General features: G+C 38.6%; 1 protein-coding gene across 1 annotated transcript in view; it reads right to left on the bottom strand.

Annotated features, from left to right (window-relative positions):
- Positions 1 to 27,249, bottom strand: part of ANO6 (anoctamin 6) — a 66,314-nt gene that overhangs the window by 26,159 nt on the left and 12,906 nt on the right. Inside the window, 2 exon segments of the mRNA XM_066319066.1 lie at positions 5,715 to 5,843; positions 14,215 to 14,291. Coding sequence (XP_066175163.1) covers positions 5,715 to 5,843; positions 14,215 to 14,291 — 206 coding nt within the window.

Below are 27,249 nucleotides of genomic sequence, written 5' to 3'. Positions count from 1 at the left end.
ATTTTTGTTTTATCAAAACTCAACTTTCTTACCAGTTCATTAATGTATGTAGTACACAACATAGAGGAGTTTGTCACTCTAGTAGTAACTCTTCTGCCACTTCATCCTGCCTCTTTGCTTCTTCCATATTCACGTGGGTGTTTCTAAAGTGAATACTATTCAGTCATGAAAATATTTCAACCCAAGTTCTGCTTTGTTCCAGCAAATAAAACAGGCAGAAGGCTAAATGTCTGCTTCATTTTCTTTGTAAATTGCATAAAAATAGATGCAGAGCAAATTTCATTTGTAGACATCTAATACTATTTTTAAAAATCCTTTAATCAGACTCCTTTAATAATTTATTATGGCAAGGAGTTCCCAAAATTAATTTTGCCCTCAAAATCTTAGAGGAATGTTGACAATATTAAGGTTTCTAATAATACATGAATTCAAGTAGTGAGAAACAAAGCCTCTGGGAGGATTTGCTAATTAGGGGCTTTGCTATTTTATATAAATGATTGAATTATGCATATAATGATCTATGGAGGAGCTAGATTTTACCCAGAGGAGTCTATAGTGGTTTTACATTGACTGGGGAATACAGTCTATAGATATAATAGTTTATTAGGCTGGAAGGTGGAGACCATCCAAAGTTTATTTTAGTATCTGGCATTTTGCTCAGCTACCTGAAAGGCCAAGTTGCAATAATAAAGTAATCATGGTAATGCTGCTAATCTAAATCTGACATAGGTTTTGATGATTGAATGGCTAGTCAATAGACTAAGACACCACAGGATGCACAATCATACACAGTTCTTAAGAAAAGAAAAGCAGAATGTAAGTAAATGTCAAGTATTACAGGCATGTGGAAGGATCAGCTTTTGTGAGCTGCTTTTTCACCACGGTGCTTTCAATTTCTGGTGATTGTCTTGCCAAGTTGAGGAGATTAACAAGATTGTGGGTCTGGAAATTGGTAGCAGACCAGGGGCACTTTTCCCTTGTGTGTTGGAAATGGTAGGGAAGACTTGCTTTGATTACAGTGACAAAAGAACGCCAACTCATATCTTTGCTGAGTTTCTTTTGTGCAAAGAGAAAAGTTCCCTACCACAATATCCATGTGGGTTCAGTGGAAAAATCCTAATAAGAAAAGAGGGCTTCAGCAGCCCCCTCTGCCTTACCTGACAGGCAACAGATATATCACAGTCAATAAGAGAAAACATGGGGCCAAAATCCTCCCCTATGGAAATCAGCTGAAGGGAGTGAAGAGGATCATTGTACCAATATTAGCTGCCTCACAGTTTCTTTGATGGTATTTGGAAGCTATCCTCCAGTCCCAGCTGTCAGCATCAGAAAATTAATTGATTGAGAAGCTCTGCTTTTTAAGCTTCTTTCCCTTCCATTTGAAGACAATCATAAAAATATGAAGCGGAACATGATATAGAGAAGAAGCCCCAAAAAATGCAAACTCAAAGAACTCCAAATACATATTTTTGGATATATCCTTTGATTTTAAGCCAGCTTCATGGTTTTTTGAAACCTGATCCATGACCACACAGAACTGGTAATACTGCAGTCTAGCCCTGCCCTCAACAACAGTTTCTAGTCACCCTGTTTGGAAAGACTCATTTCTGTCCTACAAATGTATGTAGTAACTGCAGAGTAACTCCTCCTTCTATCTGTCTTCATATTCCATTGTCATCCTTCCTTCCAAAATAGTAAATTTTGCATTTGTGATTGCCTCAGGAACAGAGGTTTCATTTCAGTGAGTTTCTGCTTCAAAACTGAACCATCCAGCTGAGATGAAGGCAGGTGTGGCTGCCCTCCTCCCAGCACTGAAAATCCCTTCATACTTGTTATCAGACTTCCTTAGTAGGTTGGCTGAGCACACCACAGGCATGCAGAGCCTGTCATTCTCTACTGCCTCAAATCACTGCATAAAAAGGCACCGAGGTACCCTTTTACCTCTAAACCCAAGAGCTGTTCTCTTACTGCAGGTATGACACATGCTAAGCAGTGGGATGAGTATAATTCATGTTTGAAAAATTACCCAAGCTTATTTTTGGTCATGTTCTTTTCTTTTTGTGGTTTTATTGTTGTTGGTTATCTGAACTTGACAAGTACAGAGGCAAGAATTGTTCAATGCTTATGAAAACAAAATTCTCCAGCTCTGCTGAAGTTCTCAGTAACACTGTATTTAAAAAATCCCAACGAGATGTGTAATGTTCTCCATGAGTGATAGTTTCATTCAATCTGAAAAACACAAAATCCATCTATTTCTGAGAAGCACAGATTCCTTCACAGCTGGAAATGAAGGTTTTGCCCACATTACAACTTAAATTACTGACAGTCTTTCTGTTTCTTTCTTTTGGGGAAATGGGCTAAAATGACATTCTGCATTGAGTTTTTTTTTTTTGAATTTGCCTTTCTGGCCCTGATCCTTTGACATTCAATAGTGAGCTCCTTGAGGACCCAAACAGATAAAACTGGTATTTCGGAGCATTCCTGAAGAGACTGGTGATATTTGATGGTAAACTATCCTGACAAATAGGGTACATAAACTGTAGTTTTGAAAGATATGCTTTGAACAAGAATTTCAATTGCTTGCAAGGTACAGTCTCTGGAATCTTCTCCTGGCAGTCTCCTTTTTGCTAGGGCTTCCAAAATTAATTGTATACAAACTTTAAAAAGTTTGGAATTTGAATTGAGTTGCACATTTGTAACTTACCTACTGGCTTTTGGATCTACAAATTATGTTAGAAACTTCCATGAGGTTGTCATTTCATTAGTTTGACTTTGCCTCCCCTAAACCAGATTTCAGAAACAGATGAAAATAAGAGAAGCCCTGTGGATCTCCAAGAGCTTCAGAATCCCATGTTTTTATTCCTTCTACCAAATCACATCCATGTTTTATTTCCTGCTGTCCTCTGAGATATTTTCCCAAGAATATTGCTTGTTATTACAAACTAATGCTATACCATTCAGTTACATTTATCCAATTCTTTGAAAAATGAACAGAAAGCCATTCAAATCCAATACAATGATAATCCCAGGATATGAGTTTTCTCTTGCTGCAGAAGAACATGTGGATCTGTTCCCTGTTCCTCTGAACCCAGTAAATTGGATATCTACGTTGTGGCTTGATTTTCAAATCCTTCTGTCTAAATTCAGTAAGAATTTGGGGACTCCTCCACATTCGTATCATAAAACAAAACCAGCCACTACAGCACACAAAACATTTCACTTCAGCAATCTACAGATGTTGCCTAACAAATCGAATTCTGAAGTGACTTCCACATCATGCAATTGGGTGGGGTGCTGTGTGTGTGTCAGACAGAATTTTTCTCAGTGACAAATCTCTCGATGTCACAGACCTGTAATATTGCACACAACCAGTGGAAAACTTGCTCCTGACTCCAGTGACATGAGAATGTTACCCTATGAGAACAGACTTCACTGAATCTCCTATTTTTAGTAAGCTGGAGTTTTCAAATCCTGTGCACAATAAAGCTCTGGATAATAGCTCTATAAAACTGTCAAGGAAGTCAAAGAAAGAGTAGCATGGACAAGGAACTTACTCCTGGTTAAAGCACCCTAAATTACACAAGATACTACTTATAAAATCTGGCATTTTCAGTTCATCATTGATAATTACTGTATTTAGTATACTGCATACAGTATATAGTGATGTATACAGTATTTAAAATTGTTTATAAATGACAATGCTATTTATTTTGGTTGCATTTCATCACAAGGGTAGAAGTCATTTGCCTCAAATTACAACCAAATATACAACAGTGTCAGTAAAGACAAGCTATCAAGTAGGTTTTATTCCAACACTGATGAAATCTGAGTATCTCGGGCAGCATCAATCCCAACACCATCCTGGGAATTGTGGTAGGTCAAAATGTTAATTTCCTTCCTGGAATTCTAAGGATGTCAAGGTGAACCATAAACGTGATCTTAATTTCAGTCTCAGATATCAGGTATATGTGTACAGTCCCCTGTTGCTTCAGCTTCTACTTATCCATGGAAATACCGTCTTTGGCTTCCTTCTGACACATCCCAGTCACCCTAGCCTTGTGTGTCACTCTCCTGGCTGTACTTCTGTCCATACAGGCTTTGTTGGCCACTTTGCTGCCAGGCTGCACAGCTGGCTCTTGTTCAGCTTGCTCTCCACGAAAACCACCAGGGCCCCTTCCACAAAACTGCCCCCCAGCTGCTCAGTCCTCCCTTTCTCTGGGCATTTCTCCAACCTGGTCTCGTCCTTGTATTTGTTGCGTGTAGTTAGATTGCTTCCTCTTCCTCAGCATACCACAGAGTCAATGTGGCTGCAGATCTTTGCAGAACTGAGACCTTTGAAAGTAAAGTTCCTATGCAAGCACCTACCCACCATCTCCTCGTTTAATTATCAATGGTTTCTGGCTAATGTCTTCGCATTCATGCTGCATTGAAAATACTACTCCACTGCTCACATTTAATTTCCATTGCTACTTAGAAAAGATGCTCATTATATTTTTAATATATTTGGGCAATGGCCAAGTATTACAAACATAAATGTAAAATGCTAATTGATAAAAACAATTCTTTCCAAAGGGGCAGCTCTTTTTGTCTAATTACCTCTTTCAATTAATGTATATTGCTGATCCTGTGATCATGTGTAATACAACATCCACCCACGGCAGGACTCTCTCAAACCCTTCTAACAACATTCCTTATGGCTGTCTTGTTAATGCCAACAACAACACTGTAATGAGTATTAACCAACTTCGCTACAGGCTTTTTTACTCCTACTCTTCTTTTCCTAACTGCAAATTATTATTTGTGTGTGAGCTGCTTTTAGTGATACCTTTGTCCCTGCCTGTCTCTATGAGAGGCTGCTGCTGGAATATGGATTATTACTAAATCAGAGGAGGATGTGGCTGGGTGGGGGAGTGGAGATGCCAAGGGAACAATCTCATGGATGCTTACTTCTCAGACAGTTCAGTGGCATGGCTAAGCTTGTTTGTGTGACCCTGTGTGCCATAGTGAATATAGTCCTCTGATGGAACTGATGGAGCTGATGAAATGATTAAAGAATAATAGTTAATCTGTTATTGTGCTTCACTGTTAAGGAGCTATGGAGCTGTGGATGCGAAGGGGCATCAATAAGTCACTGGCTTGAGTCAGTAACTTTGCAAGGTCTCTAGAAAGTGCGAAGCTGCTGAAGTGCCAAGGGAAAGAATTTTACAGGGAGAAATTCTGGTGGCAGATACACAATTAAATTCCCTTAAACACTTAGTTATGTTACCAGAAGTCAGCAGAATGTCAGCAGCTGTGTTCATAACTGCGATCTGGGGCAACTGGTCAGCTGCCTCCTTTGGGTTCCTCTGATTTTATTACCAAAGTCCATTAGAGGCCTAACTGAATCACGGTAGGTACAGAAAATTGTCCCAGTGTGAAGATCTTGGTATCTGACTCTAACCTTACACTGGCATTTTCCTGCTCACATCTTCTGAAGGGTGGCCTCCCAAGAGGAGGCTCTGAGGTCACCAAGCACCCACTGACAGACACAATGTGCAGTGCTCTGCTCATTTACACAGCAGTCTAGTGGCTCGAGCCCTGTCCCCTGCTCAGTTTAATGGGCTTCACTCTCCCAGCTTCCAAGAGTACTCTCAGTAAAAGGCAAAAGAATTGCTGTTCTGCCACTGTCCTTTCTGCCCACAGCTCTAACACCCAATACATGAAAAATAACTTACCTTTTGCTTTTTACGACCACTCCTCTTATGAGTCATTTTTTTACTTTCATCTTCATACACCAAAACAAAGTCAATTCTTCGCTGCCCATCTTTGAAGAACAAGGAGTCAGTCTTATCATCAAAATCCACCTGAAAGGCAGGTGACACAGGTTAATATGAAGATCTTTACTTGTTAGTTCCTTACTTGCTTCCATTTACACAGTATTCCAGTGAACATAGAAATTCATCATATATCAGTCTTGTGTAACAGGAAGCCCAAAATGACAATGTTGCACAGAGTAGAATGAAGAAAAAAAATTATCCAGAGAAATTTGTCAGGTCTGTACATGACAGCAAATAAACAGAACTTTGACTTAGCTTTCTTCTTTTAAAATGGTACATTAGTTTTTTACAATGAGAGAAGCACTGGAAAGCAGCACCAGTACCAAATAATGTCTAGTAATGTGTACACCATCATGGACATATATCATAAGATAGCTTGTCTGCAAGACTGTTCTTGCCTGTTTGGAGTCTCAGAATTAATTCCCATTAATTGTGCATTCCCATCTGTTCCCTTACCTGAAGAATTTTAAGCATCTCTGCAATTACTAAAAAAAAAGAAAAAAAAAAAAAAGAAAAAAAAAAAAAAAGAAAAGAAAAAAAGCAGTTTTATGGCTTACACTTAAACCCACCACTGCCAAGAGAAAAAAGAACATGCAAAGAACATGGTCAGAGCAGAGATGAGATCTCCAAACAGACATATTATGTGGATATATTTCTCACTTTATCTGCAGCAACTCAGCAAGAAAAACATATTGTTGTGTGCCACACATCCATCATGCTATAATAGATGCCAAAATCAAAATTTTTAATATATCCATAAGCCATTATCTAGTCCCTGGAGGAAAGTAGGATAGATTGTCATATCCACTAATAACATCTTAATGTGTTATTTCATGCGTGAAACGATACAGACACATTGGTGACAGGGAAACTTGAACACTTGAATAATGATTTTGTAGTTTCTTAGAGTACTCTGAGGGCAATATCCCACATTACCAACCCCCTATATATTTCAGGTAATATACAGCTGTAATGTTATCCAAATCATGCTATGGAATGGGCACCAACTACTCAGGTACTCTAGGCCAAATCCATCCATTCTGTTAATGGAGGTGGTGCCACTGAAGTGGATAAATACCAAAAACCAGAAGTGGGAGTCAGCATGGCATTAGACAGGAACACCTCCAAAGCTGGCAAGGCTCCTACACAGCACTGCAGAGGAACCTTGGTCTCCAGCTGACTGGGCATGGAAGTTAGGCCAAGCCAGGATCAGGTCAGGCAAAATGACACGGAATAATCTCTTGCATTTGCCGTGGATATGGCAATGATCCCCAGATGTCTCATCCCTGGAATTTCCCTGTCAGTTCAGATCAAATTTCATGATACATGCCAGGTCAGGTTTTGGAGCTCTAGGATGCCTGGTCCAAAGAAAGGCCACGAATATGTGGTTATGGTGTCAGAAACCCCAGAAGTGCAGCCTGAAATGGTTCTTCAAGTGTGAAGAGCAGAGAAGAATGTCAGTCTTCAGACAGGAACACTCAAGTTCCAGGGAGGATACAGTGTTTTAGGAACCACGTGTCAGTTTTTCCAAAACAAATTTTCTCTCACTTTTTTTTTTTTTTTTTTTCAAAAACTTCTCCCTGTTATTTTGTAACTATTTATTGGTTGAACCAAAACAGGCAGCCGAGATGTCTCCCCATAATTATGACAAAATTTCCTTATTTTAAGTAAACTCAGGGGAGTTTAAACTCACAATTTTTTTTTTACGTTGCATGTGCAAAGGCTGCTGCAAAGAGGTCCTGTTGACTTAGTTGCTTCAAAATTCTGAGCAGATTCTTGAATAGAACAGTTTTCTTTGAATGCCACCTGTGTTGGGATTTGTGACAAACCTGACAGCAAGCAGCTGCTCACACACATACACATATGGCCAGTACACACACATTCTGCACGTTAGTTTCACAGCCTGGGGTAGGATTTAGAGACTACCTAGGCAGTCACCAAATCAACAGACAATTGCATATTGTGAATAAAGTTTTAGGAAAAAAAATTCCAGATACATCACCAGACCACAATAACACTGAGTATCAGCCAAAGCAAGTCACAGGTGTGAATTTCTAAATTCTTAAGAGATGAAGTTGGAATATTCCTATCAAGAAATCAGAATTGGCTGTGACAAGCTTTTCTCCTGCTGAAGACTAGTCACAGGTGTAAAACACAGCCTTGCTGCTGTCATTTCCAATCTCATTTAAAATATAACTATGATGATTTAATGTTGACAAGATTCCCTGCTGGGAGGAAAACACCAACAGCCCCTGTTGGGAGACAGCCTGGGAGGTGCCTGAGCAGCAGGCACAGAGCCTGGGACCCCAGCAGGCTCTGTCAGGTCATGGGCTACAATGGCTCTGTGCTGCAGTGCTGGAAACACAGAGCCCAGATCCTGTGGTAATGAGTAATAGGGGGAAGGACTGTCACTACATAAAGCACAAGGTCTTTTAATTGGGCTTTTTTCCTCTTTGGAATCTTAAAAATACCACTATAATAACTTAGGTTTAGAGATACACAGTTTAGTTGTGAAAGTCAAGCACTTGAAAGCATAGAAGTAGTAATAGCTTTTTTTTCACTGAAGCTTTTAGCACTTTTTCTGCTATGACCTGTCCTCAGGGTAGAGAAGAAAGACATGGAAAAGAGCAAACATCAAATCAAGTTTTGATAGAAAGAGATTTGATCATTAGTGTTTGCATAATTTCACTGAATAATTTTCCCTTAAATGCAGTCTTTTTAAGCTTAAAATGGCAGTGATAACTGGATTAGCAATAATAATTGATTATATAAAAAGTAAATATACAATAGTTATAAAATACCTACTTATAAAATAAAAAATCTGCCTGTTAACTAGCATTGACTGATGAATTTACTTACATAAGTGTTGTCATCTGCAAGTGTGTATAACTGTTACCTTTGTGAACTGTTGCTATCTTTATCTCTCTCTTTCACACACTATGCACATATAAATTGAATATAGCTGAAAGATTAATAAATTTTGGACTGCATGAATCCAGATACACAGAAGTTCATACTTAAGCAGCTAACTTCTTATATGGAATCTCCATTGCTTTTAATCCCAAGGGCATTGTTCAGTTGACCTTTCCATAGACACTTTATGTATCAATAAAATTATAAAGAATTGACTCATTAAACCTGAATGCTGAAGAAATCAAGATTAAGGCCCACATAAATAGATTGTTATGTAGCTCATATTAAATAAATTAAATATTACCAAATTAAAATTAAGAAGTAAAATGTAAAAGAGAAGTTAATAGCCACGTTTTCAACAGCCACATTTACTTACATGTGTGGTGTATTTTGTAATCCCTACTGGATAGCTGGTAATGAAAAATCATATATTATTCAACATAACTACCCAGAGAAAAACAGGACTGGAAACCAAAAAGATGTGGTGTACTTTGAAGTTAGCATTTCCTTTGAGACAATGTTTGTTTTGGGTTTTTTTTTTTTAATATGCAATATTATTTGACAGTTTTACAAATGTTACTAGCATACCAATGCACACAAGCTTGCATGCAGAGACAAATTAATGGGGCTGAAATTTCAATACATAGTTTTTTCAAGTATCAGTAGCAAATTACAGCCCCAAAATGAACATGGTCCACTGATACCTCTTCTGGAATAAATGAACACAGGACTATTTACTGCACTATTTAATTATTTAAGCCTTGGAATAAACACGTTTTTAAGTACTGATGGAGGCAATCAGTTGTGCATTCTAATGTTTTAATAATACCCTAATGGACAGCAGGTTAATATTGATTAACACCACCACCAATAATATGCATATATATAGCTGTGAAATATTAATTATACTTATCACACCATCTGCAGCCTTTAGTAACTGTCCAAGTGCTGTACAACCAACTGCTTGCCAACCGGGGAACTATCAGTTGCTTTACTAACAGAAGGAATCTGAAGGAGAGAAGGACCTGGCCATGCATAAAGATTTTTGTAACACTGAAGTTACACTTACACAGGCTAGTCTAGAGGCAGCACGACCACCTCCAAGTGTGCGCACCTCTGTGTTTCAGTTTGGAACAGGTCAGATCAGGGGAGCATCGGAGGCTCTCCAGGGAAGGACACTGGAGGAGCCTGCAGAAGCAAAAACCTAGCAAGGTGTGTGACGGAGACACCACCTCCCCGGCACCAAACGCCTTTTGCTCGGGCCCTCACTGCCAGATGCACACAGGTCGTGGCTGCGGAATCCTGCTGGAGCCGGGAAGTGCTGCACTGATGCAGTCACACGGCAGGGGCTGGTCATGAGCAGTCCTCTGCCAGGCACTCCCGTCCCCTAACACACCGTATCTTCCTGCTCCCTGAGTGTGTCCTGGGCAGAGGAATGAGGAGCTTACTGCCCTCTGGTAATCCAGCTCAAGCCACCACCAGCCAACAGCACCGGCCCCCAGACCCCGGGACACAGCAGCACTTGGAAAAGGGGCAAGTGAGACAGGAAGATGAGCCTGCCCCAGCACACAAGGCTCATAGCCCAGGCTCGCTGGTATCCAAGGCGAGCTGCTGTCTCACTCCTGAGAGCTGCTGCTGTAGTCATGGCTACATGTGATGCCTGCAGTAGATTAAAGGGGAATGTGCAGGCGGAAAGCTCCCTTCAGCAACAGCTGTCTTCCAGGGAGGGAAAATGGTTGCATTACCAAGAAACTTGCCTCACTTTCCCAGGCTTCTCGAGGCATCATATAGTTAAATATTCAGTGGGGATAATGGTGGGAAGGGCAGCATTGAGACAAGCATGAAGAAAAATATGTGGGCAGGAATTGCAGCTATTTATTGTTTACTATGCTCTGACCAAGCACAGTATTGTAAACTGGATTTTTTAAATAACAAGAGATTCTGCAGGAATGATTTATCTAACTGGAAAGATGAAAGAAGTGCTTTATATTGCCTGCAAGAACCTTTGGTGTGACTGTCAATAGCGCCAAATGTAATCATTACTGAAGGGATAAACTACTTGTCTACAACCTTACATATTTTTCAGATATGCTTCAAAATAGCTTCCTGCAGCATGCCAGTGAATAAATCAGTACAGGGAAAGAAGAGAGCAGAACCTGTGTAACATTGCCTCTGCTGATAAGCACAAATCCTGCAAAAATCCTCCCACTGGGGCACAGAGAGAGGCACATGGGGGATCTGCAGGTTGCACTTCAGGTGTGGGTTTTATGAAGGGAAAAATTTCAGACTGTCTAATTAGGAGCACAGTTACTTCTCTCTTCCTTCTTCAGGAAAGTTTAAAACAAGTAAATAAAAAGAAAACAAACTATATTACCAGGATATCAGGAAACATATTTATTTATAAAGGACTTTGAGATCATCTGAAGAAAATGTTAGAGAAATATGAAGTTCTTCTTACTGTCACAGCCATATAAAAAATTGGTTGTTGCTTTAGGTTCTGAGCAACTAATAGAGACAACTTTCTGACATTACGACCAACACAAACACTTATTTCTGGATTATATTTTTATATATGATATATCAGATATTACTGAAAGATGTAAATTTATTTGCATATTGCATAGTCATGTTGATCTGGCTCTGGAGGGAGACAAATAAAACCATTGTGCCTTTAACATTTTCCTTTATTATTCATGTTTTTTAATAACAGCAGAGGACTATTTTAGGTCTCTTTTTAGCAATAATGTGAATATTAGCAAGCACTTCATCAGAAGGTTTTTTTTTCATTTCTTCAACATGCAAAGGAATTTCAGTTATGTAGCAAACTGAAACAAACTGAGACTAAAGACAAGTAGAAAAAATATGGGGTGTCACTACAGTTTCTGTCAGCAGAAAGCAGCTGGTAACTGGCCAGGCATTGGGATGCCTTGTCCCCTCAGCTAAGTTTGGATCAGACACCCACTTGACTTCCTGTCTGAGCGTCAGGTTGCTGCTGGCTGCAGGAGGAATTCCAGTCACTCCTGATTAGAGAGAGACTGAATGGCCTTACTTTTAAAGAAAATGAAGAAAGCACTCAGTGAAAATCTGCTTTTCAACAGCTCCCATATTTTCTGGGATGCAAGAGCTGGGAAATTCACTCTTTTGAGCTGCCCAGAATTCTTCTTGCAGAAGAAATTATATGAAGGCCAGCAGTAATAAAAAGTTTGATGAAGTTAACCTTCTCTCTGCAGCTATTCACGCTCAAAAAAAATCTTATTTTTACATGCCAATTCAAATTGTCTACCTACAAAGCAGATAAGCTGCAAAATGAAACATGAGCTGGAAAAGGCTTGAATTAATGCTGACTGTGCAGTTTTGTTCTTCCTTGTACATGTTGTTTATGTTACATGATTAAATTGCAGCACCACATGCCGTATTTCTAAGCTCCTTGTACTAGTTATGGAATCCTCCTTATTGTCCTCTTTATTTAAGGTCTGTTTTTCTGTTTTCATTTGTTTGTTGGGGTTTATTTTGTGGGTATTGCTTCTTGTTACACCTCACCTAAACAGCTCAAGTGCTTAAAATAGAGATTTCCTTCTGACGATGCCTTTGGTATTCTCCTTATGGAATCTCAGCATTCTGCAAATGTTGCGAAACTTAATTATAAAAGATCCCCCAGGACAGAAAGTAACACTATAACTCTCATTTTAATGGTCGTCACATAAGGCATCTAAACACCTATGCCAAAACCTCTTTACTGTCTCCTATATTTGTAGCTACAGCTTTATACAGCAGGACAGTGACATCTTTCCAGAGAGCTCAGCAATTCTCTCTCTTCAAAGAGCAATCAATACACTCAGTTCCAGGTCCATATGTCACTCTCTTGCAAATGCAAACAGGGCCATGGATGTTCTCCTTTGGCACTCAGGAAAAAGAGAAGCTGGCTGCAACTTTTTAAGTCTTACACAAAAATCCTATAGCAGGGGATGTCCAAATATCTAGGACTGAACTCAGTTATTCTAGTGGTAAGAGCCTTTCATTCCTTTGCTGCTACTTCCTGCCACATTTAAAGTTTTCTGAAGTACCACAAACAATATCCTCAAAGATTTTTGTCTTTTTGGAGATAATTGTTCTATTCATGTGCCAAATGAGGCAGGGATCTTGTGGCAAACTTTGCATATGATCCTGCAATTAGAGAAAGCACCATAAGAAGAACAGGACTGCTTCTATCAGCCAAAAATTTACTTAGTTTTGACTCCTCAGAGGAATTTGCAAAATCAAATCAAATTTCCAGAATACTTCTGGCTACAATGCATGTTCTAAGTTTAGACAAAAGGCACAGCACTTCCCTTCTATTCAACCATTTCAGGTTAGGCTTCCTCTTCAGTTTCTGTTTCTAGCTACAATTAACCTTAATTCATTTAGCAGAGATTCATCAGATCTCAATTTTATCTTTCTGTCTCCTCCAACCCACTGAAACTATCTAGTGATCAGCAATGAGGGCTTGACACAGAAGGAGCAGTGGAGACATGCTGCTAAAACTGAGAAGAAACGACAATTGCTGGTAAACATGAGTAACCAAAAATAAAAATTGATTTTGACCATCAATTTTCACTAGAAATAAAAATAAATTCTACCAAGGCTGTTCAGAGGAGAACTGTTCAAACCACAAGGTATATGACATTCCAGCTGCTTGGATGCTATTTCACTTCATAAAAATACGGAAAAAAAATCAGTGAACCACAAGGAGACTCTAAGAAGGATTTTGATAACATCTAAGTATAGGCATTCAGTTGGGAAATGGAAACTCTTGGTTGCACCTCATGCTTCAAAAATGTTTAAACAGCTTCAGATGAACGTCTTGCTGCAAAACACAGGGTCAGGGGAGGCAAGGGTGACCACCTCCCATAAGGAAATGCATTTCCAGATATTTTGGATACTGGTTTCCTATGTGATCTGAGGCAGGGGTTCTTGAGCTAGAGCCAGCAGCCTGTTAGCTGCAGAAGATCTTAGGTGAGCTAGGAACTTAGAACTTTTGACAAAGGGAATAGACACCTCTAGGTCTTTCTCTTTCTTGTCAGTTCAATCTCTGGAGTAAGGAATTTCTTGGTGTCTCCAAACTTTCTTGGAGCCTTCTTGAGTATGTGTGGGGTGTGTTCAGAACTATTTATTCTTGTGTATACACATAGAAATCCTATATATTTGTGAACAAAATTACATTGAGAGAGGAGATGTATGTGTATTTATCAGTTTATAATGAGTTTATATTGGTCACTTATCACTGAGTCCAGTGCCTGTGACAACCTGTACTTATAGATCTGAGTCAATTACTTCAGCTGCCTTGAGGGAAATGGGGATAACAGCAACTCAGATTTAATCACAAAGATGAATTGCATGTGATGCAAATGCAAAGGAATGCTAGTCTTCTGGAAAAGCTACTGGACTATTGCATACCTACAAGAGAAAATTGTACAGGTAGTCACAGTTAAAGTAAACAGGTACCCACCCATTCAGGAGTATGAAGGTTTTGCTGGTCCGGCACAGTTCCGTAAGTGGGAATAATCACCTGGTTCAGTTCCAAGGCTAAAATGAAATATAAAAAATGAAAATATTTCAGCATTTTTTGTGGTATGATTTTTTAATGGGTTTATAGTTTTTTAATTTTTTTTTACTGATGCGTTGTGGAGAAGCCAGTTTATTGCACTTTAGTGTTTCAGAGACGTAACAATTGTGCATCACACTTCAGTTACAATCGCAGATGGCAAGAGAGTGAAACATCAGGATGACAAGGCAATGCTAGGAGAATATTTTGACAATGATGCATCCCTACAGTGATGCAAACAGCATCCCTTTACTAGTATTTTACTAGTTATTTAGTATTTCAGAAACTCTATGGAGTTTGTAGCAGAAGTTTATTTTTCAATGAATAAGGGTACCAGAACTGGCTCCAGCTGTGCAAACAACCCTAGCTCATGCTGGCTGTTCTAGTCAGGCAAGAACAAATAACAGTAGAAAAAAAAAATTCCTCTCAAGGCTTGGAAGGTGTGTTATACAGGCTGTGATACTGTAACATACACTCAATAACACATAACCTAAAAACACACCTACAACTTCAGTGTGTGCCTCAGCTGCTCCTCACCCATTTCATCAATACCTGTTAAAAATGAACAACCTGGAAACTGAATTGGTTTCCTGAAAATACAACATGAACTAAAAATGACTTTGTCAAATATGCTGCGGCATGAAGCCATTATCAAGCACACTGGGAATACAGGCTACCAAATCAAGCACTGGATAACACACAAATTCATCCTAATTTAGCTACTGGAAATAAGTTACAGAAGTTCTACTGTTGCTGCAAGGTATTTGCAACATTTTGTTTCTTCACAACTATTTTTGTGTCTTAAGGAGAAGCCAGATAACATCCTGAGGCTGAAGATAACATTATGTAGCTGAAGGGAGCAGGCTGCTTCCTTCCTATGCATGGCAGACAGATGGATCCCATCTGTTATTTTTAGATCCTTAAAACAGAGACGTATCTTAGTCAAGTCTGTCCTGCACTGAGAAAGGGTCATGGATAACACAGCAACACTGCTACCTAAATATCAGTGTTGTCTGAAAAGGACAGCCTCAACCTACCAAAAAATATTATAATACTAAAAGAAGAGCTCCAAATTCTATAATAATTAACCTATAGCAGTTTTAGAATAGCTCAACACCCATTAGATACAAAGCCAGGAAGAGCACAACTGATATGCCTGGTTATGTTTCGATTTACTTTAGCTCTGGGGTTTTTTTGGCTTGAAACCTTCATTGCTAAATGGCCAAATTTCCAAGACATTTTAAGAAGCTTTCTTTTCCACTGATGATGCTCAATTTATACCAGCGAAAGATATGTCAAAACAGTTAGAAAAAGAGCACAACAAGATTACAAATCAACAGAACTCTCTCATAGCCTTCAAGAAGAAAATTCTTCAATTAGCAGAAAATTAAATACTTTTCCATAGAGTTGGGTAGGGACTTAGTTCCAGGTGGTATTGCCAGTTTCCAGATTTCTCTTCTGGTGATAGTAAATGCTCCAGGGAGAAGACGAAAGCAAGTCCATGAATCTTTTCTGAAATATTAGAGCCATATCCAAAGGTCTGCCCAGATGAATAATCGAGGTCTGTGAGCTCTCAACAATATTAAGATCTTCAGAAACATTTCCCAGAATTAAAAAAAAAAAAAAAAGATGGAAAATATAGACTAGTGCAGCATTCAAACATGACATGGTGGGACAATAACACAAGGACTCAGAAAATACAAGAACCTCTCAGCAGCTACTGAAAAATTGTTGAACTTGTATATAGTTATGATTTAATGGATTTGGCTCAGACTAGGGTGAGAAGGGGAAATATACATTCTCAATTTCAGTGTAATGGTATCTCCCTGCATTTCCTTCATTATTCTCTGTGTGGACCCAAAGATATCCAGATACAAAGTATTTCTGAAAACCCACAGAAGGAGAAATGCTTCTGCCCACATGTAACAGGCAGAGAGAAGTAGAAATATCAGCATCTTACTTTAAAATACAAGCAGTTTCTCTGAAATTGTGAGTGCCATTACACAAAACATTACACAGCAGTGGACACAGACATGAAGACTCTCAGCCACTGAATGGCAGAATGAGGAGTTAAAGTGGCCTTTTTGCTAAGAAACCGCACCCCCATCATCAGTCCCATCTAGAAAACCCTTCAGACAGAGCTGAAGGTGAAAATGTGGCATTCATAGGAAGAAGTCCAATTCTCTCAAATCCTGACGGATCTGGGGCTGGTCAGAAATATTCTTACGAAATTTGTACGTGAGTACAATTTGCTTCTGCATCAGGGTCTCTGTCCAGAACACCTTCCTCCTGATATGGTGAATGTCATGGAAACTTTGTAATTGTGTCTATATTTAATATCTTAACACATTGGTACACTAAATAATGTTCAAGAGAGTCCCTGGGAAGAACTTTTCCCCATGGAAGAACTTATGTAACAGGGAGCTGCTACTCTCACCTCTAATGAGACAATAGCCAAGAACTTCTCTCAAGTTAATTACAGATTAAGGTTCATGTGAATCCAAAATTACAAAGCCTTGACACTACCTGAATGGGTACTTAGAGAAGATTTGTTCTGACAGTGGTTTGCAAGGGCAGCTGTGCCAATTTCGTGCAGCTTTTATCTGGAAGAGACTGTTCTAGTCTCTCAGAAATACAAAAACAGTACTGCAAAAACAGCTTTGCCAGAAAAACTGCACCCACACAAAGTGCTTTTTATACCCCCAAAATCACTTAATTTATTTCTCCCACCTCCCCTCCAGCATTATGGCAAAGTTAGTTTTAAGTATGGAGGAAAAAACTGCAGCATAAAAATTTGGTGCTAGACACTAAGAAAAACCTCCCAACAGCAAGAACAGTAGGTCAGAGTGCCTGGGAAGGCAGGTGAGGTCATGCGAGGTCTTTAACATCAGAGATTATTTAGTACAGATGAATTAAATATCCTGGAACAATCTGGCCATATTGAATCTGGCATCAACTTTACAAGGTTGGCCTAGTAGAAATTTGGAGGTCCTTCCCCAGACCCAGTTTCCTCTGAGTGTAAGTCTGGTCATAGTGACCTCATAGTTATGTCTAAAGGCCACTGTGCTGAGATTTTATATTAAAATAATAGTTCTGCTTACTCATATCTTCTTCAGAAATTTTTATCACTCTTAATATTTGAGTCACAGTATATCAAGGTTAGATGTTTGTGTTCTATCATCCAGCCAAGTAAAGCAAAGGAGAGGGAACAAAAAAATCTACTGGCTTTTTGCCAGCATACTCTGATTTTAATTGACAGATACGTCAAATTCTGTCTTCAAGCAATCCAGGAAACATATGCTTTTGCAAGAACACTTGACTGAATTACTTTCTACTGTAGTCATAGTTCTGAGTGTCTGCCCAATGACCAGTTGATCTTTGATCTAGTCCTCTCAAAAGATGCTGTTGTAAAAATTTTAAGTACAGAAAATGTGCAAACTACTTTGTAAGAATATCTTGGGGGCATTTGAGCTGCCAATGTAACAGTGGTATTTCCAGCTGCCTGGAGATTGTTCTTCAATGCAGGACACTGAACTGAGCTGTCAACACCACACACCTTCCAACAAATATGCCTATGCAGAAGTACTAAGAAGTCCATGTTAATCCCACACTACTCCTTTATAACCTGTGTATATCCCATTCTTTTGGCCAGGCCACGGGAGATGAATCCTGCTGTTTATTCTACCAGTGATTTTTTTAACGAGTTTTTTCTACAGCTTTGCTTTCTCACAGGTGAGCCAGAATTTCTGACTGGATTGAATAAAGATCAAAAAATTTCCTTGATATTCCACACAAAATGTCCAGTCTTTTCATAAGTGAATTGATATTGACAGTGGATGGTTTTGTAAGTTCAGTGGTTTCTCATTACTTAATTCAAATTTAAAGGCTTTAATGAACATTACTACTAGCAATCTCTACCTGTTGTCCTAGGTGACAGGCTGTGGCCTACTGATAGACATGGAAGCTGCTCCTCTTTTGTAAGAAACATAAAGAAGAATTAAATATAAAGAATTAAACCTTTCCTTTGGGTCTGAATAGTGAAATAATGGAATCTGTGCAGTAGGGATGAAACAATTTTTTTGACTCTGTAAATTAAAGAGGACTGAGACTGGAAAAAAATGCAGTATCCAGGAGTGAAAAAAGATGCTGTCCAAAAAAACATTAATGACAAGAAAACCACAAAAATGTTGGATAAACTGATGTTTGAAACAAACACTGGGCTTGGCTTTGTAATAAGGACATTGTCAAACTTGCCTGAAGATGCTAATCTTTTTGTGACAAAGAAATTCTACATATTTGCTATCACTGATTTCATCTCAAATGAAAATAGTCAGAGGTGAAAAAGAGCTGCAGCACTCTTTTGGCTTGTAATCACCTGCATTAACCCAAAATAACAGGCATCAAATTATTCTGAGAATTCAAGAAGATTTTACAACACTAAACTCACGGTACCTGGTATTTAACAAGCCTGTGAGAAACTGTCAAGGACAAGATCTCAGCCCTGCCACTGAGCATGGCACCTCATGAGCAACCAAGAATGCAAAGCCAGGAAAGTGACATCTGGAATCCCTAGGCTTTGCCACTTTGCTATGGAGATCACATCACCTCTCACTTCCCTCAGAGTTTTGTGAGAGTGCTGTCTCTCACATAATTTTTAAAATTTTTTAGTCTAAGTCCCAAATCCTCTTCTTACAAGCAGAAAAACAAGTGAATAGAGTGTTGTGCTCTCCTAAGTACAAACCAATGTGCTTGAGAATGTCTGCTCAGCCCCTCAGTGGGACTTGCCTGCAGCATGGAGTTCCTGTTCCCTGAAAAGAGAAGTTTACAGTCTGGTTCCAGAAAATGAGATGTTGCAGAGGCAGACCACAGTGCGGGGGCACAGCAGCTGGTCTGCAGCACCTGTCTGCACGCACACTGCAGCAGGTGGGAAGCAGCAGAGGAGTGGGCAGCAGGCATTTACTGAAGGAAAACCCTGAGTAGATGACATTCCAAATCCCCATTCAAGCTTCCTCACAACCCTGTCCTCACATAGCCGTGCCTGAGGCAACAACATTCACTGCATGTAGAAATGTGTGAACATTATGTACACCATTAGACATGCTCAGGTCGTTTACGCCTCAAATAGATTGCAAAGAAAATTAGTGTAATAACAAAATACGTCACTGACTGGAAAATACCAGGAAATATTTACATGCAATTTTTAACTGAATTGACACATTTCCTGAAACATTTGACAGCACTGTCATCACATTAGAAAAGAAAAAAGAGTGATCAGTATAAAGTCTATGTGTTCTAATGAAAATCAATTTAAAAGATCGTATCATGTTTGCCACAATGAGGCTTAAAGAACTACATGGAGTCAGATTGTTCCCATCTGCTGGGATAAACAAGAAGATCCAAAGACTGGTCTTTGTCCAGATGCCGATTTTTCCTGACTAGTAGTTCTCTGGGCTCTGGTATTTTCTCCATGCACATATGAGAGCAGACATTATAAAATTATCAATGGTTTCACTGCATTCCATTAAATACTATTTGCTTGCATTTAGTAGTATTCATTCTGCCAAATTTTGTGATTAGAATGTGTTTAAATTAGTTTTATTTCACACCTGTAGACCTCATTTGAAGAATGTATTTAAATTAGTTTTATTTCATACTTGTAGACTTCATTGAAGTCTACAATTTGATGATTTCTTAGAAAGAAATTATTCAACAACAGATTAAAAATCATGCTATTAAACCCCACATTCTTAATTTTCAGAAAAATTCTGCATTTGAAGAGAAATTGAATTATTTTTATATCAAACTATGCTTTATAACTTATCATTTACAGTTAATAAAAGATCTGCACAGCTGCCCTCCATGTGACGGTCTTGTTCTCTTCTTAGGGTCACCTGCAGTCTTACAGCACGTGAGAAACATGGTGACAATTAGTAATGTTAAAATGTAGCAATGCCAAAATGGCTTTCCAGCTGTTAATAAATTATATAGTTTGTGCACTCACATAGTGCAGATCTGCAGGTATCATTAACCCAAAAACCTAATCTACACCACATAATAAGGAAAGCATTGATTTTCATTTCAGAGGCTCAAGGAAATCTAATAATGAAGCCATAGACGCTGCTGGAGCTAAAGGAAGTGAAATGGATGTCTTGGAAGATTATTCTTTTTTGTTTGAAAAACTATTCTTTTCATTAAGTTATCTTCTTTTACAGCTGTGTAAACAAAGGATGGGAACATGTGGAATGACTTTAAAAAATAAATCCTCTTTCATGGCTAACCCTAAACAGGAAAACATTCAGTTGGGTGTATAATACAAGTCATTGCAAGTCTGAGTCAGGGTACTTCACCAAAAATAATAAAGTAAACAGCAGGCAGTTATAAAAACAAGACATTTGACTTTGTGGAAATTATTCTGCCGATAGCAGTGCCTAATATTTAAAAGAGAGTGAATTGGAATGTTTAGGGGGCTCAGTAAGTGTAAAACAGTTCTTACGTGTTTAGAACTCAAAGAAGGCCAATTGCCCAAAACCTGTGGCAAAAATCCTAAAGCATTTCAGTGAGAGCTGGACTATCCCCAGCCAGTTTCCAAAAATAAAAACAACCCATTTGGCTAATGATGTTTAGTCACAATTCTGTGATTTCAGAGTAATCCAGAGTAAGCCAATGTTGGCTCCTGTTCCTCACTGCTGCAGTGCACGCCAGAACCAACCTGGCTTCATCCATATCCATGCCCAACCCCAGCTGACTGTAAACCACTGCAGAAATTCAGTTGATAATTAGAATATTCCAATTGCTTTTTCTCAAGCGAAACACTTTACCCACATTTGTTCAGCTGAAATGGCCTTCAGAAAGAATTATTTTGGCTCTCATCTGTCAATAGGCAATTTAAAGATAAACAACCTTTGATTTAGAATGTACTAACACATTTACCTGATATAATTTTGAACAATATTTGGTATGCTTTTCAGTTGTAAACTGATTGTATGCATGGTAAACACATGGCTAGTTTTGTCAAAGTATAAAGTGATGGAATAAAGTGATTAAGTTAGCAGGCTTCAGACTGATACACTTTTCAGGCATTAATCTCAGGCAGGAATATGGCTTGACTCATTTTCTCTTCTCCACATATGTCTTTTTATAATCTAGTAAGTAACCATTAGTAACCTAATACATTGAAATGATGCAACAAACAAGTCTTCTTAAATTTTTCAGTTAAGGGCTGCTCTTTGGTTTAATATTATATATATATTATATATTATATATTATATATTATATATTATATATTATATATATTTATATATTCCATTATATATGGAATCAGGTAGAAAACTACTGTAATGGTGACTGCCAAATGAGCCTGCTTCATGATTGCTTCTGTCATGCTCCTACAAACTGACGCATACACACTTGCATATATATTGTATTTCTTTCATTTTAACAATAATGAAAACATCATAATGTTTCCTGTCAAAAAATGCAAGTTCTTGGTTTCTAGAGTTGAGAAAAAGAATGACCTAAGTCACATTAATACATAAGATGTAGGGGATCAGCTGGGTCATTGAATCCAGCACTAGCTTACAGACAACTTGGACTTTTAGCTTGGTTAGAAAGTTCCAAGAGAAAATTTTCTTTACTTGGAATAACCTATTTTAGTTTGGAAAAGGGATCAAGAAGAACAGGTAGCATTTTTTCCTGTTGGAGTAAATAAAATCCAGGTTGCAAAGGATGAGATAGACTAATTTTAAGAACCCAAAGGGCATTATGACAGATTTGCAGAACACCTCAGGCATATAAAGTTACAGATAAATTCTTGCTGATGTATTCAGAAGTGTCCAAGCAGATTGAGAGTTTTTAAGCCAAATTATATTAACCATAGCATATGGCCCCTAGTGACCAGAATTAATAAATTCATTTCATTAATCAATACATCAATTTCATTACTATAGTTAATGTTTCCCTTGCTTAATAAAATATTTTAAATGCAAAATCTTTCATAAATGCACTTTTAAAAAAGTATACAGCATGTTTAAGTCAACTAATAAACATGGTTTTCTCTATGGTATATTAACTCTACCTACCAACAAGATGCATCTATATACAAGTTCAGAGTAAATATAAATTATCTAGCAGATTAGAAAGAAATTATTCAACAACAAATTGAAAATCAAAGAAAGTGTGCATTGAGCTATATACTTGATGAAATAAATGTGTGTATGTGGAAACAAAGACGAGATGTAGGCCCCTAACACAGGATTTGGGAGTAATGGAAACATTCAGTTCCAGAAGTTCTAACTGAAATCAGACTCTGCAGCTGCTGGCTAACAGGGATTTCCTGCCTTGCTGTCAGGCAGTGTGGCTATTTCCCTGGGGGTTGCCAGGGTCCAGACTGGGTGTAACCCCTGTGGTGCCCTCAGAAATGACATTACAGAGTAGAACATGAGGGGTTTACTGTGTTAGCTGCTTTACCAATCAACAAGAAAAAAATACTTCCGTCAGTAAGCTTTTAAAATAAAAATTCAGGTTACTACACATTACAACACGTAAATTAAATCAGCAACTGCAATAATTCCTCTCTGGTTAATATGGCTCTAATGGTAGAAACTGGCTTTCAGGGTTCTTCTAAAAAAGACATTTATAGAGAGATGTGGCAAGTAAGCAGATCAATAAGACTTCTAACTCAAACTCGTGAACACTAAAATAGTTCTGGTTCAAGACTGTTTATCATTGCAGATCCTCATTTTAAAGACACAAAGGAAAGGACTGGATCCTGATTTCTCTGTTTCAGAATTTTTTGTGACTACAAAAAAGGTGAAAGGTAGACAGTAATACCATTTGATCTAGCACAGGAGATGCTGACAGATTTTAAGGCAAAGGAAATAATTTTTCAATATAAACCCCAAACTGTTATTCTTTTTTCTTCAGGACCCTGCCTTCTTTTGTATGCGAGATGGGGCTGCAATGACAATGACTCCAGGTTTGGCTAAGCAAAACTTGTCTGTCTAGAGCTTTAACTTATTTTTGCAAAAGACAGATAGTATATAGGACTGTGGGAAGATTGAAAGGAAGAAAGATTATCTGCTTGTCAAAGAATTTGCATACAGCCTCAGAGAAGTGGCCTGTGTCCCAGGGTCTAACACATGTGGCACTGAGCCAGCTGCTCGAACAAGGCTTGGCCCAGCTTTTCCTGGCACAGTTTTCAAGCCAACTGCCCAGGGTGCTACTGCCAGGAAACTCAGCACTTCTACAGCACAACTGGGCATTTGTCCCTAAGATAGACCCTTTACAAGAGCCTGTAGTGACAAGACAAGGGGGAATGGCTTCAAACTGAAAGAGAGTATGTTTAGATCACATACTAGAAAAAATCCTCTACTGTGAAGGTGGTGAGGCACTGGAACAGGTTCCCCAGAGAAGCTGTGGATGTTGCATCCCTGGTTGTGTCCGAGGCCAAGCTGGATGAAGCTGTGAGTGACCTGGTCCAGTGGAAGATGTCCCTGCCCAGGGAAGAAAGGTCGGAACAGGATGATCTGTAAGGTTTCTTCCAACCCAAACTGTTCTATTTCTATGGTGATTCTACAATGAAGTATGGTATGATATTTGTAAAGACAAAACTGGAAAATATGTTGCAAAGCTTTTGTCATTGGGGAGCATTTTTTATGCAGCTTTGTAGGAAAATCAGGGAGTTTATCAACTGTAATCCCAGAATGAGATTAAAATCTGACTGTGAAAAAGAGGTTGAAAATATTTTCATGTGGACCTACAGAAGATGCATTCCTGCCATTGCAATGGCACTGGATTTCTGCCAGTGCAATCTGGATCTCCCTGTTTAGCATCTTGTGTTTGCACAACGCATTCAGAATTGTTTTACCTTCCCCACATCTTAGTAATCACTTCAGCAGCCTGCATTCCTGTGAAAAGGGCCTGGGTTCCTAAAACTCCATGTCTCCCTAAAAACAGGAGGTAGGCAACCTGACATTCACATCCCTCTTAGATATAGTGTTCAGATGTGGTAAAAGCACCACAGAAATACAGAGGAAGAAAGGAATGAAAATGTTCTGTGCAATGCTTGGATAATTTGAGCTAAACAAGACCAGGAGCCATGCTGTTTACGAGGAAGATAAAAAGAAATCTGCAATTACTACTAGTTTACTGAATGAGGCAGTGGACTTAAGAGGAAAAAAAGAACAATGATTGTGTACATAAACACTGTAACTTGCATTTAAACAAATGGCAGGGAAATGGAAGTTGCCTGGGCAATACTAATGCTGACATTGCCTAACTTCTAAGTGCTTGGCTTCATAACCTTAATGTTAACATTTTTTAGTCATAATACATTATTAGCTGCAACCAATTAGGGATGCTATGGCTCCTGCTGGTAACTGGTAAAATTTGCATTTAAATATGGGGAAAGATTACTGCTGGCTATACTGTATTATTTAATTATACAGTCAGTTTAGAAATGAAATTATATCTGAAGCATTTGAGTGATTCCCTTGAGCAGAAATGATGTAACAATTATTACTGCAATTGGCATGAGGAAACTTTGCTGAAAGTCTGGAATTTCACCTAATCAGGCAATTTGATTAGTGGTCCATATTAGCAGCACTCTGTGCTGCTGCAGACTAATCTCAAAATGCACTGCAAGAAAAGTAATCATAGTAACTGTAGACACTTTTTCTCATGGATCAAATTTATTAAGTTTTAAAAAGTCAGTTCGGAATAATGTAGTTAGTGCAAATTCAGTACTATGATGGAAAAAACCACAACCAACCAGTGTGGTTGTTTTAGCTTATTAAAATCACTATGAACAAAAATTCTGATTTCTGCTGAAAATTCAACTCATGATGCCCAGCAGCTACAGCTGGGTAAGGCTGACAGCTTCCTCCTGGACAGATGTGGCTTTGGAGACACAGAGGTTTCTAAATTTCTTTCTGAGAAAAGAGGCATTAAGAAGGATGCATATGTGCACACAGCTTTCTAATAAGAGTGGGCAAGCTAGTGGAAAATAAGAATATGCTCCCTTTGCCTGCCATTGAAAAGTCCACTCTTCAACTAATGTTAAAAATAAATGCATGTGAAAAGAACAACTCAACAAATTTATACACAAATACATTGGGAAAACATGAAGGCAATAAAAACAGGCTCCAGAGAGAACACAAAAATTTTCCCCTGGACTTTGAGAACACAGAAGCAGAAGGATGTAAGATCCCAACAGCCATTATAGTCCTCTAACAAGACAAGGATGGAAACAAATGAAGTATATTCCTCTGGAGAGAGAATGACATGCTGAAGGTCCTGGTCATTTCAGTCACTGGTTAAGAGCCCCCAGGTCCTACAACCTTTGAGGCAGATGCCAAAGATACCTGAGAAAATGCATGAACAGTGCTGAGTATGGGATAGTGAGAGCTTTGTGATTGCTTGATGTGCAACAATGTTAATGAAGTATCAGGTGTCCAGATACTTAAGATTTGTGCTTATAAGAAAGTTGTATAGAAGGATTATTCCCTACGTTGAGTCATACTTCAGATTTCAGTATGGTCACCCACCACCATTGTGAACAAGTCTTTCAGAGTAGGAACAGCAGGACAGCTTTAGACCCAGCAGAACAAGCACCTGATAGTCTGGCATAAAGTGCCATTTCTAGATTTCTCTAGCAATTGCTGCCCCCTCATAGAAGATTAGCCATCCCAGATTGAGTAAATTCTTTCTAAGAACTTATCAGTAAAGAATACCCATGAATTTAAAAGTACAAGTCTCCTTTTGCTTGGCACAGAGAATAAAAATATGTGTATTTTGATAGTGTATCTCAGGAGGGAGCTAACAGAACTCAGGACTATAATGATCCTGATGAAAAATGACTAGCATTGAATCTTAGATACTGTTCAGTTATAACAAAACCAAGCAGCAAGAATAATGAGGAAAAAGCCAAACCCTGGCTTTCCTCCTATCTCACCCACACCACAGTGTAATTCTACAAAATCTTAAAAACAGCCCACAGAAGAGGAAATGCAAGCTTTGTTTTGGAAAGCAGGGAAAGACATTTTACTTTGGTGTCTGTAAGGAATTCTGCTTAACTGTTTTACGATGTTATGAACATACCAGATGGAAGTAACACATGAACAACCACAGGGTTTGCTCATTTCATACAACATTATAGATCTCCATGAGAGTACAACCAGTGCTGAGAGACCCAGCGATAGTCCTCTTTTCCACTGATATTCTAATCCATTTCTTCTAAACTACGGAAGTGAGAAAATGTAAAAAATCAGTTTTCCACTGAAATAAAACCCAAACCCAACCAGCAGCCTCTAGAGAGCTTTTTTCATTTAAACTGAGATAAGAATGCTTATCCATCTTGTTATAACAGTAGGGAAAATGCAAGTGTGATGAGCTGTTAGGAGCTTAGTCCTCACCCATTGATATCAGTATGCTGAGATTTGTTCTGGTTTTGAAGAAGAGACCAGAGTGGCTCTACTGCAGATTCCATTTTTTGTGTCAAAGGTAAGAAAAATGACCTATTGAAAAGTGTGAATCCAGCTCCTAGACTGTAAGACTACAAAGAACAAGCAAGGTCATCCAGTCTGATCTGTGAACACAAACTAGAGAATTTACCTCCAGATTTTCGTTTAGTTTAGTATCTGAAAACTGGAGAAATACAGAAACATGAAATCATGGAATAACTCCTCTGTCCCTGCTTGCTCCAGATTGGCACTTCAGCCGCACAGTTTGGACCTGAAGAGCACCCTATGCCACTTGTGAGTGACACTTCTCTTCTGCAGGAGCCAGATCTGTTCTTATGGACTCAAACTTGGCATTCTGAATGCCAAGAGAATGACTGGCCCTAAAGGTGACACGAGAAAATGGCAGAGAAAATGCCAAAGAAAATAGTGATGGTTATGGAAAAGAACTGAAATAATCATCATGAAAGCAAACAGGATTTCT

This window comes from Sylvia atricapilla, chromosome 5 (genome assembly GCF_009819655.1).
Source record: "Sylvia atricapilla isolate bSylAtr1 chromosome 5, bSylAtr1.pri, whole genome shotgun sequence".
Lineage (NCBI taxonomy): Eukaryota > Metazoa > Chordata > Aves > Passeriformes > Sylviidae > Sylvia > Sylvia atricapilla.
The sequence above is the reverse complement of the archived record's forward strand: the minus strand, read 5'-3'. Positions and strand labels throughout refer to the sequence as shown.